At 39.8% G+C, this 16,445-nt stretch overlaps 1 protein-coding gene across 1 annotated transcript in view; it reads left to right on the forward strand.

Annotated features, from left to right (window-relative positions):
- LPGAT1 (lysophosphatidylglycerol acyltransferase 1) overlaps nt 1–14,752 on the forward strand; it is a 60,508-nt gene extending 45,756 nt beyond the window's left edge. Inside the window, exons 8-9 of the mRNA XM_053974716.1 lie at nt 6,961–7,067; nt 10,638–14,752. Of these exons, the coding sequence (XP_053830691.1) occupies nt 6,961–7,067; nt 10,638–10,789 (259 nt within the window). The 3' untranslated portion in view covers nt 10,790–14,752. The remainder of the gene's footprint in view (nt 1–6,960; nt 7,068–10,637) is intronic.
- Nucleotides 14,753–16,445: the final 1,693 nt, after the last annotated feature.

Below are 16,445 nucleotides of genomic sequence, written 5' to 3' on the forward strand. Positions count from 1 at the left end.
TAATGACAACTAATTAAAAATCACTGTTGATAAATAAACAAGCTTCCTAATAAAATATTATATTTAACTTTCTGATAAAGAAATGCCAGCTTTTTTACTCAAAGAATACTTGAAGTAGTTGAGCAAAGCAGCTGGAAAAAGTTGCAACTCTCGTTGACAGCTAGGATGGGGGACGATTAAAACTTTTCTCCTCAGCAGTTCTTTGTCTCAAGACCTAAACTGATGGAGAGAGAAGCTGAATTTTGCTTTTAGTTGCAAGTAACTCCAGAAGTATTTTAACACTTTTCCTATACTAAATAAGTTGTTGTATTTTATCCCAAAATCACATTATTTTGTCTTACTCTCTCTTGGTGATTTGGAGAGCTTTTAGACTTTTACAGAAAGCTTTCAAGTATCCTTGTGTGGATCCCCTGGGTGGCAGTTTAAGTGGGAATGACCTTCTCCATCCTCACTGCTGTGTGAGTGTTGTGTGATGCAGAGTACAAACTGCTCGCTGGAGCTCCTTTCCACGGCCGTGTTTAAATCTGTCCTTACTTTTTATAGAAAGCTGCCTTCCAACTTTCCCTGAAGGTGAACATACTTATACCCTAATTTATATAAGATAGCATTATATCTGTTGTGCTTTATTCAGGTCACCTTAGTACTCTCTCAGATCTCTGGCATAATTGCAAGTTGAATGTATTTAGAATTCTTCTGAAAAGTATTTCCAAAAATACTTTTTTTAAAAACAACAGTAAGTTTAACATAAGTTAAAGTCATTTCCTGCTTCTAAATGTATATTCAGACCTATTTTTGATCACAAGCATAAATATGATGCAACCTTTTTTGCATTGAACTTGAATGTTTAAGTTCTTATAATACTGAAATTCTAAGAAATATATAAATTATTTATTTTTGGGTGTAAGTTTGTTATTTTCTTCCAGAGGGTCTAAGTCACTGGGTTAGACAGGGGCAAGCCTCTCTGTTTGACTACTTTATGTATGTTTTTAATAACATCTATTTGTCATGGCTGACCCTGTAAAAACAGTTGAAGTGTGTCCCAAATGCAAAGTCACGCAGCAACTCGCCCTGGCCGAGCACAGTGTGTGATGGCTCTGAAATGAGACCAGAGTGTCTTGGGTTTGGCTGGAGCTCGTTCTGTCTTCCAGTCCTGGTAGTTCTTGAGGCACGTAGCCCCTGCACTGTGAGGTGGGTGCAGGTTGGCACATGGATGTCCTCTGAAATTTTCTTTAAATGTACATCAGGTCTGTCTGCATTGGTGTTAGACTTTCCTGCATTTAGTGCAATAAAATCTTGCTCCTTTTTTTTTAATTTGGAATGTCTTGGGAGATAAGATTTGAAATAAATTTTAAGGGTAATTTTGAAATAACTGGGAAGAGAGCACAATAGTTTCTCATGTAGTTTCTTTTAACTGAGTTATAGGAGGGGGAAAAAAGCACCCCTTTGGAAAAAGTGAAGAATAGTTTTGTCCAAATGCCATCTGTGCTATATGAAAGAAGAATCAGGATTTAAACATGCTTATTCCCTTTTAAAGTAGTCCAGAGCGAGGTATTGATGTATGACAGCAGTGGGGAAAAAAGGAACATTTTCTGTGCCACTCAGACTGAAGCAGAAGAGACTGCAGAGCTGCTTTTGTTCTGGTGGCTCAGTGAGTCCCTTCTGCTGTGCCCCTGGATCACCACCTGTCTTTTCCTGCCTTACAGACTTTAAAATGTGGTGATTGCCTCTTCTCATAGCCTGGGCCTTTGCTGCAGGATTAATTCTTTTTCATCCTGCTCAGGGAGCAACAGAAGAGAACACAGCAAGAAGCCTTGTGTTATAATTTTTAGGTGCTTTTCTAGCTGGTGGAAATGGCAGAGAATGCTTGGTTTAATCCAGTAATCTTTTTTTTTTTTTTTTGAAAGCTCAATTTTGATAATGAGTTGAACCTTGCTTTTCAAACTTCAATTTTCAGTACAAATGACACAATTTTCAAAAGTTCATAATTAGGCTAAGCTGTAGCCTGATTTTCCTCAGAATGCCAAAAGAAACCTCCCTAGAAAAAAGAACAATTACCACGTTTGGATCTAAAAACACAAGGTGTGAGAACTTTACCCATCTATTGAATAGCTTTTTGACCCTGACTGACTTGTCTCATAACTTACTGGAAAGTGCTGCAAATCTCAGTTTGCTATCTAAAATATAATACTCAAGGTAAATGTCTAATGAACTTCCTCCAGGCCAAATGGCACTGGGACTTTTGTGGGAGTCCATGTCAGTCCATCTGGTGCAAAGCATGTCAAACTAGAGGCATCACTATAATACCTGCCTTGTAATGAGTTTGTTGGAAAGGTCTGTTTGCTCTTCTCAAATAGTTGAGGTTTATGTTTGGGTCATTGTATGGTGTGTGTTGCCTGTAAATCCAGACTCGCTACAATTCCATGCTGCAGAAATAAGCTGAGTGCTTTGGTGTCCATGTAGCAAGGACACGGACTGGCTGCTGCACTCAGCTCCCACCATTTCTGTGCCATGAGTCGAATTTGGGGTTTATTTCTTTTCCTTTCACACCACTTGTTTAGTCTGATTGATTTGGTGTTTCTTAGCTGAGCACCAAGTTTCTGCAGCAGTAATTTCTCAAGTGCTGCAGTTCTTTTGGCAGAACCTGAGACTTGCAAATATAAAACAACCCTGGCTATGAAGCTGGCTCGGTGCTTAGCATCCCCTCAGTCAGGAATGGTGTGAGGCTGTTTTTTTTGCCTTGGTTTCCTTGCAGGGTGATGCCCTTGGATGCTCACATCCCACTTTTGGGCTGTGTGACAGTGACTGTGTGCAGCAGCCCTGACGTCAGAGCCAGCCTGAGTCAGCTCTGACGCAGGGAGGGCTGTGCATGGAAGTGCCACACAGGCTGCTCCCAGCTCTCTTGCCTTTCTTCCCCATGCCAGCTTTGTGCTGTGCTGCTGCTGAAACAAGCTTTCAGCTGCTGAGGAAGTTCTGGCTTTGTGTCTGCATTGATACAGATCTATTGAAATAAGCCAGGCTCTGAGCTATAAATAAGATGAAATGCATTGTGGTTGATGAATGAATGTTGCAGAAGGGCATCCCGTTTGGCAGTGTATTTTAATGCACTTTTTTACGCAAGTAACTTATTTTTGGTCATGCCTGACATCTACCAACAGCCTTCACTGTCCTGGATTTATTTAGAACCATTGAAGCAGCAAATAATATCATGACTTATATGGAGTAGCAAGTAATACAGGACTTCAGGGTAGGACAGGTGATAAAAGGCAGCTAGTACTTAAAGTGGTAGCCATGAATTTCAGAATTTAAATATAACCAGTGGTTGTTTCTCCAGAAAGAACAACTTAAAAGAGATAAATGTTTCTAAATATGCCATATTTCTGAAAATCCTTTGGTGTCTTCTGAGCAGCAGCCTATCAGCTAATTCTCCACAATTCTCACATAGGCCAGCATGTCTTAGGCATTACATCTCCTGTTTTTTAAAATACTTTCTTTTCTCCTGGACTGTCATTTATTCTAATATAATCTGTTTTGGGACATGGACACAAATCTGTGTAGCAGTATAAGAAGTGCCATTTCTCAGTCAGGTACCTGGAGTGTCCCTGCAGCTGCTGCTACCTCGCAGCTGCCAGTAGGCAGCTCCAGCTGGAGGGTAATGCTTCATTACTGGAGAAGGATTCTTCCCAGATTCCCATTGAAATGTGTCTTTATTTCCACCACCACTTTTCACTTCCCAGGGTGCAGTGTGTGCTGCCACTGCTTTTAGGCCCTTCCCCACTTCTCCTGGGGACAGAAAATCAGCTGTTCCTGTGATGAGAAGCAAAAAAGGTATTTCCATTCTGCTGGAATTTTCTGGTCAAGTTCTTATCCACTCCTATTAAATTCCTCATGTGCCACACCAGGAACAAAGATGCTCTTATTTTAATGCAATGTGAGGTTAGTTTTGTCCAAAAGCTAGAAAGGTCCAAGTGCCCCAGAGACTTCAGGAGCCTCAGATGTTACAAGTTGACCTTTTTCCTTGCCTTGGCAGTTCTGTGTGATATTTTATTATGAGGAGATGAGCACACTGTTTGCCTCTAGTGGCATTCCTGATCCTGCATACCCAAAGATGGGGTAGAGCCAAGGTGATGCTCAGGCCTGACCACATGGGTTTTATATCTCACTGAAAATAAGGAACTATTTTCTGCATCTTTTAACACTGGACCTGGCAGATGCCAGCATCCAGTGGTTGGGGATGACTCTGCTCCCATCAGAGCAATAGATTTTGCTGTTGTTTTGGATCGCCTGTGTGGGGAGTTTTGTAACAGTAGACTTGCTCACTCACCTTCCTGAACCCAGTCTCCTTCAAGAGAGTGTTCTTGTAAAACACAGATGCCATCTGAGCCATCTGATGGGCAGAGAACCATGGCATTATCAGTATGTTTAATTTAAATATAGGGGGGTTTAGCTTTGCCTTATCAAGTACAGAAAGGGCTTCTTTCCAGAGTTTGAGGATTTTTTTTAAAAATATTTAATCTCTAATTTAGATCAGTCATTAGTAAGAATGTTCTGCTGGTAAAAATATCTCTGGATAATCTAAAAATACATTTGAAAATGCTTTTAAATACACTAGCACTTAGCATTGCTGAGTTGTGGCAGCCAGTGTAGCATTACTGGAAAACCAGTTGTTTTTCAGTCTGTTAATATTTGCTCAATCTGGGTGTAGCAGTGGCTGCTTCTCAGACTTCAAAGCAGCAGAGTTTATCTCCAGAGATTCAAGCATTCTGACAGCATTATTGATCTACACAAGAGCCTGGATGCATTCAAGCAGGGAAGTGGTATGCAGTGGTTCCATTAGTCTCTCACAGTGCTGGTATCACCTGTGCTACTTCACTGCTCCATTAAAGTGCCAGCTCAAAAATAGTTTTTAACAGGTGTCTTGCACGATCCTGTGATGTTTCTGGATTAGGAGGTATGTTCTTGGCAAAAGAGAGTTGTTATGCATTAGGTCAGGGAGAAGTGAAGGCAGAGGTGAAGAATATCTTACAGTCTACAATGGAGACTGCATGTGAAGCCAGGTAACCAACCATACACTTCTGTCTTGAGGCAACACGCATTCTCTTAATTGTGAACCCTCTTAAAACCTGTGTAAGCAAGCATCTGTCCTTCAAAAATACTCTGTGAAACACAATATTCAGTTGCTGAGCCTTTTATCTCTTCACAGCAGATCAGCACAAGAGAGTAAAAATAGTGCTTGGCAGCCCAGTTGTGTTTGGGGACACAGAGTAAGTCTTTCTTAGTGTTCTACCCTCAACAGAATGGTCCTTGCTCTGTGGGTGTGTTTTTTACTTGCTGCTATGTGGTTTAATTTTAACCTGCTGTACAGCATCTGGGCTCTAAGATAAAATAGTCCTTTATTGTTTGTCTTTGTTCCTAATATGCAGTCTGAAAACTTGAGCTGATTACTGAAGCACCATTTCATAACATTTGTCTTTGGCCAAAGACTTTTCCTTCAAACTCTGTTTTATCTGAGATAACATTGGCTAATTTCTGGTTACCAAGACTGGCTTTACTGGAGCATAGAGAGCTCCACAGTGTGAGGAGGACGTAGGTAGAGTTACTCCAAAGGCTACAGAGATAGCCGAGTTCATGTTGATACCATAGTGTGTAAATAAAGTTGTTCATCTCCTTGTAGTGAAATTGTCCCTGTATGCCAAAGCACTGTGATTTGTAATTCACTCCTTAGAGCAATGCTTTGCTGCTTGATTCCCCCACTTCCAACTTATTTTTCCATGCATCAGACTGAAAGGAGGAAGGACAAATGACAAATGAACAAAGCTGGCAGAGATATTGAAAACTGTAGCAGCAACAAAAGCATTCTTCAGAAGTGCCTTATTTTCTTATTCTGACATTGCCATATCTGTTCAGAGACTTCCCAGATGATTGAGGTGTTACTTCCAATTCTTTGCAGTATGATCAGTTAACAAAGACTGTGTTGAAAATGAAATGAAAATTCACTAATGAAAATAGAAGCATGGTGTAAATGAGAGGCTAAGTAGAAGCTCACCTGGAAAGAGAAACCTACAGTAAAGGCCTGGCATTTCAGAGTGTGAATTTTTCAGGTTAGCCTGATACACAAATCTCTTCCGCATTGGCCTGCCAGTACAACACAGTGGACGTGTAAGTTCTTGTATATATCAAAAGGCACTGAAGGTCTGCTGAGGAGGTTTCACAGTTCCTGTAAGATGGGAAATTCTATTTTGAAAATAATCCAGTGAGGTATGGTGGGTTATTTGGGAGTTTCAGGGTGTGTGTACCACAGTGAATTCTGCTTTGCGTGTCTGTTTTTCTAAGCCACCTAATATTCAGCATAGAAGTACCAAAACACTAGCAATTCTCCCATTGGTGTTTTTAAAACAGAGCAGCAATATCTGAGTACAGGGTCAGTTTTCAGTGTAAAATGTGCCTTGGAAATTTCAGACAAAGCTGCCAGCATCCTTAGAAAGGCACAGAGGGCTTGTTTTCTGGGATGTGGAAGAGCTGTTAGTGCTTAGTGATGTCATTATGTGGCTTCTGCCTGCTGAATTGTTTCTTCGAAGCTGTGAATGAACTTTCTCATTTTTTGATTTCTTTCATTCCACTCAGTTTGCATTCTTTAGGGGATAGTAATATAGTGTGGTGGTATTCTGTTAAAAAAAGAACAAACCAGTTCCTTAGTAGTTTTTATCAAAAGCTGCCATACAGCATTTGGTGGAGGCTGATGCCAGTGTCTTCTGTGTGGTTCTGGATGGCAGCCTGGAGTTTCCCACTCTTGTATCCTTAATGCCTCTGTGATCTTTGAGTTGGAGAGAGTGCAAATCATGCAGTTATATTTATACAAAAGTCTTGTTCTCTCTGTTTTGTGGTGGGCTGAGGCAGAAGAGTTTTGTTCTCCACATGCAGAATACATTTGCTAGGCTTAATTTGTGTTTGTTTCGTTGATAGGATTTTTCCAGTGAAAGATGTACCTGCAGAGCCTGAAGCTCTCACAAACTGGCTGTATCAACGATTCATTGAAAAGGAGGACCTCTTGACACATTTCTACGAAACAGGTAGGATGATACCTAGTAAAGAGAACTGTGTTTTGCTAATGACTTTCCTTACAAGGATCCCAAAATGGTTTAAGAAGGTGTAAGCATCCCTCACATGCGTACAGGAGATGCAATTATTGCTATTATTCCTGCTTTTTATTTGGCAAAAAGTATGATTAAAGAATTATCTAGGAAAGGTAAATTACCTGGGCAACACTAGAAGTAGGGTAGCGTTTGGAAGCTGTCAAAAAAGTAACACACAGTTCAGCTGTGAAACATGCTGCTATGGGATTTCATGGCAAAGATCCATGATTGAAAGTATGATTGGAAGGACCTGTGAGAATTACATAGCACACATTCTCTGGGGCTATGATCTGCAGCCCTGTGCATCATAGTTGTTGATGGTGAAGTGTTCAGTGTCTCAAATCAGCTGAGTTTAGTATTCCTGGGTGACTGTGTTAAATGAAGATGCTTCTTCTGTGAGATGATCTATTGCAAAGCCTGCTTTAATTTAGTTTTGAGTACTTAATTTATCAATCCAAGTGCTTAAAGAGGTTAATAGAATACTTTAACAACCCAGAGCTGTATTTTGTTTTATGAAATGTTGCTGTCACTCAGCCACAGTTCAAACTCGGCTGTATAAATCACATCCAAATGCATATATTGGACTTTATTAGACAAATAACTTCGTGAATATCTTTTAAAATATAAGTGTAGCAAATAGATTGTAAAGAATTCTTGGGTTTGTGACATTATTTTATGCTATTGAAATAAGTCATACCCAGAAAATCTAACTAGTCCAGAATTTCTGAGAGTATAATTAATATAATCAGATTTATTCATTAAAATGCACTTCCAAAATAGCATAATTGGTAATAATTTGCCAGTGCAATCAGTATGAATTAATAAAGACATGTTTTTAATGTAAATGCCGTGACATAGGACCTTATTAGGCATAAATTAGTATAATTTAAAGTTACTGCCATTTATACTTTTTGAGAACTTGTTTGCATTGCTTTAGTTGGCCTGCTGAAAAAGTGCTGCTACAGTTTTTGGAAACCCCTTGGAAAAGTCCTATGGTTGACTGTGAGGGGAATCCCTGAGGCTGCTCAAGAGCCAGCTTTGTACCTGGCACATGGTCACAAGAGGGCGTGGTTTTAAGACTTAGTGCTGTTTCTGTTATTATTAATCATTATTATTGTTATCATTATCATCATTTATATTATTTTACAATACACACTGCTTAGGAACTTCTCTCTCTTAATAAAGCTTACTTCATAAAGCTGGAGTAACATTTAATGCTCCATGAAACTTTAAAAGTGTGCGTTGACTAAGCCAATAATACATTTCTTGGCATATTTTTATTTGGGAAGAGAAAGAAACAAAGCCCAGAGCACCTTTCTCCATTTTGCTGCATTCTTAAGCGTCAAGCACTTAAATCACCTGGGGAAAACCTGTAATATTAGACCTCTGGAAATCAAACCAAAAGAAAAGTATGCCTAAAATTTGACATGAAACTATCCTATAATGTTTTACATTTTACACATTTCATTTATAAAATTAAAACCATTTCAAGTTAATAGCTGTAGGTAACAGACTCCTGTTTTAGGCAGTTAGTGGAAAACTTGTATTAGCAAGTTCTTGATTTTTCTGAACTCTTCCAACAAGATAACCTTGAAGCCCACAGTAACACAAGTGAGATTACATTTAGCAGGACAAAAACACTTGGGGACCAATTAAGGAAAAAAACCCAACCATAAACTAGGAGCAACTGGAAAAGTGTGATGGTGTACTGAAGTCATTGTGCTCCTCATTCCCTGTGCTCAGAAGCCAAGTGGTGTGAGGTGATGAAAAATGTAAGGAATGGCATCCCTAATGTTATGGAAACACTCTTTGTTGTACCAGATTGGAAACCTCATCTGGAAATCCTGCAGACAGTCCATTATCCCTGTCAAGGAATACAAATTGTACTGACAAGAGAGACAGATAATCAGAGCTGAGATTAAGGGAAGGTGGACTCGTTTCTGTGAAGGACAACTAAAAGTACTTGGCTTTTCTCAGCTGGGAAAGGGAAGGGTCAAAGCTGGCTTTGGAAGGAGAGGGGGAGGAGACAGTTCTCTGTACCTACCAGGGAAAAAGAAAAGGTATTTAAACCAGGGGTCAGTGTTAGTACAGAAAAACAAATGGGCCATGGAAGAACAAATCTAGCCTAGAGTGGAGAGATAGAAGCTTATCTGTGAGTTACTGGGGAATAATGATGTGGCAGATCTGCCCAAGAATTAAATACCTATCAGGGAGAGGTGGATGGGGCTCATCAAGGGTGTTTTTAGGCTCTTTCCTTGTGGTTTTTTTTTTTTTTTTTGTTTGGGTTTTTTTTTGTTTTGTTTTTTTTTTTGTTTTGTTTTGTTTTTTTTTTTGTTTGTTTTTTTTTTTGTTTTTTGTTTTTTTGTTTTCTTGTTTTTTGTTTTTGTTGTTTTTTTTAATTAAGAGCATTCATGCAGGAAGAAAAGCTTTGTCTCAAATGCTTGATTGCAGTTCCTCCAGTGATTGCAAATGTGAAGCACAGAGATAAGCTGCTGATGGTATCTAATTGCCCAAATTGTGAGGTTCCTAAGATTAAAAATTGACATTGCTGCATCTTTACTCTTTGAATCATTCATTTCATTTTCTTCTGAGAGAAGTTGAGACTCCATAATGCTGCAGCAAGTACATCATCATCTCTGGTATATTCAGAGTTTTATATGCCCTGTTCAGGATTAACAGCAATAAAAGTGCTTTGTGTCATCAAGTCCTTGTGCATCTCAGTACAATGTAACACAGATGATTTAATATGCTGATGTAAATATATGCAAATAGTTTGCTTACAGTCATAAAGCTCTGATGTATTCAGGCACTTTTAATTTAGGGTTGCAAGTCAGAAAAAAGTCAAAGTATGGAAAAACCAAATTTTATTGTCAGATTAATCTCTTCCAGCCTTTCCCATCTAAGCAAGAATTTCAGTAAAGAATTTCTGGAAAACTCTGTGGCAAATTATAATGTTTCCTTAGTCAGTATGACTGAGTGTTCAAACAATATGTGGAAACTTCTTTAAAGAAAGGGTGTTGTATGTGTATTTACGTTTTCAAGAGGAACCTCAAGAACGTATGTGTGTTGCATCTTCACAGTATACAGTAACAGTATACCAAACAGCTGTAGAGTTTAATATGGAATCCATTCAATTTGATCATGGAGATACTAAAAAAACTTCAAAAATAACACAGCTTAGTTGACAGTTGGATCTCTCTGCAAAGGTTGAGTACAGTGATAGCAGCTTCTAAGGGATGCTTTCAGGTTTATGCTTTAAGTTTATGAGAAAATCAAAATTGTTCTTATTAATTAAGGAGTTGTGTTTTGGTTTGGGGTTTTTTATTTTCTTTTGAAGGCTTCTGGAGAATCTTTCATAAAATTTGACAGCATAAGAGCATAGAGCAGTACCCAATTAATTGTGTGTGGGCACCATTGCTGGGGCAAGCAGTAAAGCAGCAATAAAGTGGTGCATTAAGGCTGTCATCCCTGTGCAAAGCATTAAATGTGTTTTCTTTTCTCTTGCAGGAGCTTTTCCACCACCCCAGGGTCAGACAAAAGCGATTTCTCGGGAGATGACCCTCAGTAACCTGTGGCTGGTTGCCATACAATCATTTGCATTTTTGTCAGGAGGGATGTGGTACTGCCTCTTTCAGTATTTGTACCATTGCCTATTTTAGAAGTGGAATGGGACCTGAGGACACAATGGGAATCCAGGCTCTTGCAAATGAGTATCATGGTGTATGTGCAAATGTGAATATTCAAGAGTAAAGGAAAATACTGGATGGACTTTTACCTCTCTTTGGGGGAATTTTAAACTCCACTAAAAGTGAAGATCAGTAACATAGTGACCTGATGATGTATTATTTTAAGAATTGTCTGTATTTTTAAAAATGTATACTCTCACCCACACTTAAGCAAATTCAGCATTTGGACAAAAGGTGCAATTGTACAACCACCGTAGAAGAATGTCTGTGACAAGAAAGCTTTGTCACCACAAGTATTTCTTGGCATTGTAGTTAGAGCTCAGAAAATTCAGCAACTTGTCTCTTCAGTAGTGTGTACAGCATTGGTGTGGTAGAGATTCCTCATTTGCACAACGTGTACTTTATTGCAGCTCATTGTGCTGGAGTCAGAGATCCTCAACAGAGCTGGTGGAGGTGTCTTTGTGGCTACGCAGTCAGCAGTTGTTGTAGCAGACACATTGATCTGAACCCAACACCCAAATAAGATCGGGTGTCAGGTCTGTCCTCTGAGGCACTGGTCCTCAAACAAGCATTGCAGCATCACAGTGTGATTAAAAGCTGTCCACATGGGATGAATCAGCCCATCCCTGCTGTGGTCTTGCCATCAGCTCTCCAAGTTCCATGTGCTACCAGTGTCTTGTGTTATAGGGAAACTTGGAAAATACAAAGTCACTTGGTTAAATTCCCTTTTTGTTCAGAATGCAGCTAAACCCTCATCATCAGTTTTGAAAATGCACTTTCAAAGGTGAAAAATCAGTGAAGGAAAGACATAAAACCTAGGGAACAGAGGGAAGCTTTGTTTGTCACACATTGGAAGGCAGAGCAATTCTAGCTGTTTCTGAAGGTCTGCTGGTGCTGCTGGTGATTTTTAGCCACCTTTGTATTTTGTATACTGCAGTCCATCCAAGGTGACCTTGGAGTGGTTTATAGAGGCCTTTTTCTCCCCGCTAGTTGCAACAGTGCTAAATATACTTGTGGGAGAGTTTAAATAATTAAATGCCAACCATCTTAATGTTTTGCTAAGGAGTAATAGAAGAAAAACTAGTTTCGTAAAAAGAAAAAATAGGTATAATTGCTATCATAAATCTGTAGGAAGATACTACTGAAAAAATATAAGTATGGTAAATATTCTGAATAACTACATGGAGGGCAGTATTAATTAGCTCACCACTAAAATCTTACTGCTAAAGTCTTACTGGAATAAGGATGGGTTGAACTGAAGGGCAGATTGGAACAGAAGACACTTTGAGATGTGTAGTGCAGGATCCTTTTGAAAGGATGTCTGTGATGTACAGCCTTACTTCTGGCAAGTCTGGTTGGCATTGTGTTTATGTGATTATGCACAGATTTGCGAGAACGGTTCCTAAAATAAAACTAATCTCTCTAAATACAGGCAGGGTAGCCAGAACTTCAGATGCTGGCATACTGCCTTCTACAGAGTAATTTTGTTGAGAACAAAGTAAGCCCTCAGTAGTTTTGGCTCGGAGCTAGCAATATTGATTCCCCTTCTGTCTCCCTCTGCTGCTACATGAATCACAGGAGGTGGTGTGCAGAATACAAAACCTTGCCAGTGTTCCCTTTCTGTGGGAGGGGGCAAAGAGCATACCAAAAAACGAGTCAGTGCCAGTTTCCTTGGCTTTGTGGAAAAATACTTCGTCAAATATGCCATCCCTGCCCCTCCCCATGCAGCAGTGGTTGCTCAGTGGGGGATGGATGCAAAAGGACACCACAGTAAGGTCCCCTGAAGTGCGTGTTCCCTCCCTGACTCTACAGGAGGCTGGAGGCAAAGTACAGTAGTTGCCAATTGCTTCATGTTTGAGGCAAGATGCTGTTTATATACCATCTCTGCACCTGAATTCTGGTGTAACCATTAAAAAGAGGTGGGTATGCCATGATAGGGAGGGAGTCTGTGGAGTATATGTTGTTTCATGTTGCTCTTGCTAAAGTTCAGCTGATGGAATGAATGTATTTAACCTACTGTTTGACAGGGGGCTGTTGGGGCAGCCCAGCGCTGTTATGTGTAAGTGGTTATTTCTGCTGCCCATGGGACTGACTCTTGTAACTCCAATAGGCAGGTGGCAAGCTACTCACTTGCTGTCCTCACCATGTAGTTTGATCAGAACCACAGAGATGCCCAGAGTGCAGCTCATTTTATTTTGAGCTAGGACAGACTGGACTGATCCAAAAAGGGAAGTTTATATAAGCAGAATGCACAGCAGTTACTCGCATCAGGAGATTGTTCCTAATAGACCCTGTGAACTCCATGTAAGAGCATCTTATTTGTCAAATGCAGTATTTTTATTTTCCCAGTGGGTTGCAGTCAATAGCAAGTGTTCATGTGCTGCCTCAAGAAATTAGCACTGCGCAGTAATGTTTCAGACAAGCGTTTGATTGATCTGGTCCTGTTCATTTTCACTTTGTTCCTCTGTAGTTCTTACTCTTACAAGATGTTTGTTTCCAAGCACTGGTTGTTGTTTTAGTAGGGTGTGGAAATAGTGTCATGTCCCAGGCTTTTCTCCTGCCTGCACTGGGAAATGTGAAGAGCACCTGACACTGCAGCTCCGTACGGCCAAGTTGCTGTGGGTGACACCGCAATGAAACTGTTGGAAAGCAACACCAAAGGACCCTCCCAGCATGATCCTGGATGCTGCTTCATGAAAGAAAATAAATCAGATAAAAGAAGTTTTGCTATGAAGGGAAAAATGTAAAATGGATACAATATGTAGGAAATTCAGTGCTAAAAATACCGTGCTGGTCCAGACTGTCTGGAGCTTAGCAGGCAAGTCTGTAAAACACGAATTCCTGTTGGCTGCAGTTCGGTTCTACCTTCTGGCAGTTGGCTGAAGTTCTGGATGTAATGGGCATTTTGCTGCACCATCCATGGGTTGCCTCCTCTGGAGAGTTCAAAATGTGTTTTGATAGAAACATGAATGAACCATACAATTGATCACAAATTAATATCACATTGAATTTAATATTAGGGGAAAAATAATGGAAAAATGTGGAAAATTACCAAAAATGAAACATTCACAGAAAAAATCTAACTGAAAGCTGTTGCACACAGAAGTGAGAACAGAGCAATTTGAGTGCACTGCAAATAATAAGAATAAAAATGGTTCTCTGCCAGGGTTGCCCACAAAACATCTCCATGTTTCTTTGTTTAATTGTTCATAAAGAAGTTGTTACAGTTGAAGTTGTGTCGGTCCTCACGGTTTAGCTTTGCTGCTTTGTGAATCCCATGATGTGAAGAGCACCTGTCCATCCATACCAAGCAGTTTCTTCAGTGCCCTGGGGTGAGTGCACCATCATTTCAGTGTCACTTGGGTTCCACGTGTAATTCTGTTGAATTTTTTAACAGTGGTGTCTTTTCTTCTTTTTTTTTTTCTTCCTTTTTTTTTAAAGTTGTTGTCACTAGATGTTGAAAAGTGAAATTTCACTTTATCTTGATTTCCTGGAAAATTTAAAAGCTTCCCTCTCCCTCCTCCCCCAGCATCACAAATAAGGTGCATCTTCTTGCAGTAAAAATAAAGCGATCACTGTGGTACTGTTCCTTGTTCACTTGGTTTGCAGATGATACAACTTTTCTTTGTGTGACACTGCCATAAAGTGCTGTTAACTTTTCTCACCTGTTTGTACAAGATAATAACAGATACCGATCACTGTGTGTGACAGGATTCAACTGCTCCGCTTTGCCTTGACATAAATTTTGGGACCAAAGGTACCTAAAACTGGGATTTCCAAATCACAAGCCCAAGGTTGGATGCATTCTCTTGACAGTCAGCTGAAGATTTTGTGATGATCTGATACAATCACACAAAATAATTATACATCTGGGGTTCTGTATTTTTTGGAAATAATGGAGCCATATGAAATAAAGGGTTATTTTGCAAAATTGCATATTTTACAGTTTTTACACTTCTTTTAAAAAATACAAAGCAACAATGGGAAGAGCAAAATGGAAACCATACTCTGGTTTAAAATGCCTGCATACATTGGAAATGCTTCTGAGCAGCTCTACTTTTTCTGTAAGAGCTGTAGACTGCCTGGCTGTGACAGAAGTCATCATTGGAAGGATTTTATGCATACTAAAGTTAGAATTTTTATTTTATCATGAGATAATGAAGCAATTATTCACTGAAAAACTGTCCTATTAAAATGAGTTAGTTACTTAAAATTATTCCACCATGATGTTCATATTGTATGATGAACAGTTTTTTTTTTTTTTTATATAGCAGTTACCTTCACCTCCAGTTTTCCCCTTCCCTTCTCTATTACCTGCATTTTTGTTTTGTGTGCTAAAATGGATGTGAAAGCCTCGAGTGACTGTCAGTAGTTTTGTGAAGGGCTGGTGATGTTTGGAATTACTTTGCTGAATTCATTTAATTGATTTTTTTTTAAATAAAATCTTTCCAGCAGCCAAGGTGTCTTTAAGAAATGTAGACAGATACCAGAAGCAGCATTTCTCTTTCTTTTCCCTGGGCTGGTTTGGTTTTGGTGGGTGGGTTTTTTTGTTTGCTTGGTTTGGTTTGGGTTTTTTTTTTTTGCTGTGGCAAAAATAGAGTTGATGTTTTTTTTCAAGATTATTTCATATGTTTCTCATCCTTAATAGATGAGAAGATTTTCTTTGATGGTTGTATTTATTGTGCTTATAACTAATGGATACACAACCTTTACCTTTACTTTACCTTTTACCATAAACACAAAAAATAGTAAAATAATGCTTTGGTTCACTGTACAACTGCAGTGTAAATTTCTGATAGAGAACATTGTTTATTAGGAAGGACACAGAGACAAATGTTTCAGTGCCAGAAGTGGCAAGAGGAGTGGAGCAGTAGGAGTGAGGGGACAGCAGCTTCTGCAGCCCTCCCTCGCTGCAGCACCCACTAGAAGCTGTGCCAATGCCCAGGCTGTGGAGTTCTCTGCAAGTCACTGTAGCAATGAGTTTTCTTTAAGTGTCTGAGGGCTGAGGGTGTGCCGAGAGCAGAACCTGAGCCCCCTTGACCCTGGTTTGCCTCCTAGAAGGATGTGACTCAGCCTTGTTGGGAGAAAGGCTGTTGTCATTGTGAGATCCACAAAGTTTCAAAGAGGGATCTGTTCCTAAGCAACTCCAGCTGGGCAGTCCAGGTGGGACAGCCCCACCTGTTCTGCAGCCCTGGCACCTCTTGGCTCCTGTCACCTCTTGAGTTCACTGCTGGGGCCCAGTTCTGCAATGTCTAACGAAGGGAAAAGGAACTCCTTGAAGCATCGTGAGACACCTTGCACAATTTCCAAAACAGCGCCATAGGTGTAGTGATGTCTACCTCTTTGTTTCCCATCTGGGTTTTGTCTTGTTTTTCTGTGTGGTGTTTTTCTGTGAGGGGTGGGGGAAATCAGGCAGCGGGAGGGAAAACTTGAAATCTGAACATTAAGACACTGGTGGGGTATCCAGTGCTAACCAGCCGTGTTGTCATACTGAAAAAGCCATTGTTTTTAATTCCTGCCTAGTATGAAATGTTTGTTTCTAAAAAATCCTTCCTGCTGGAAAGAAAAATGTATTTTTAAAAAGAAAAAACATCCCTCTTGGCTATAAGAATGTCAACTGTATGAGTTG

The sequence above is a fragment of the Vidua macroura genome, chromosome 3 (genome assembly GCF_024509145.1).
Source record: "Vidua macroura isolate BioBank_ID:100142 chromosome 3, ASM2450914v1, whole genome shotgun sequence".
Taxonomy (NCBI): Eukaryota; Metazoa; Chordata; class Aves; order Passeriformes; family Viduidae; genus Vidua; species Vidua macroura.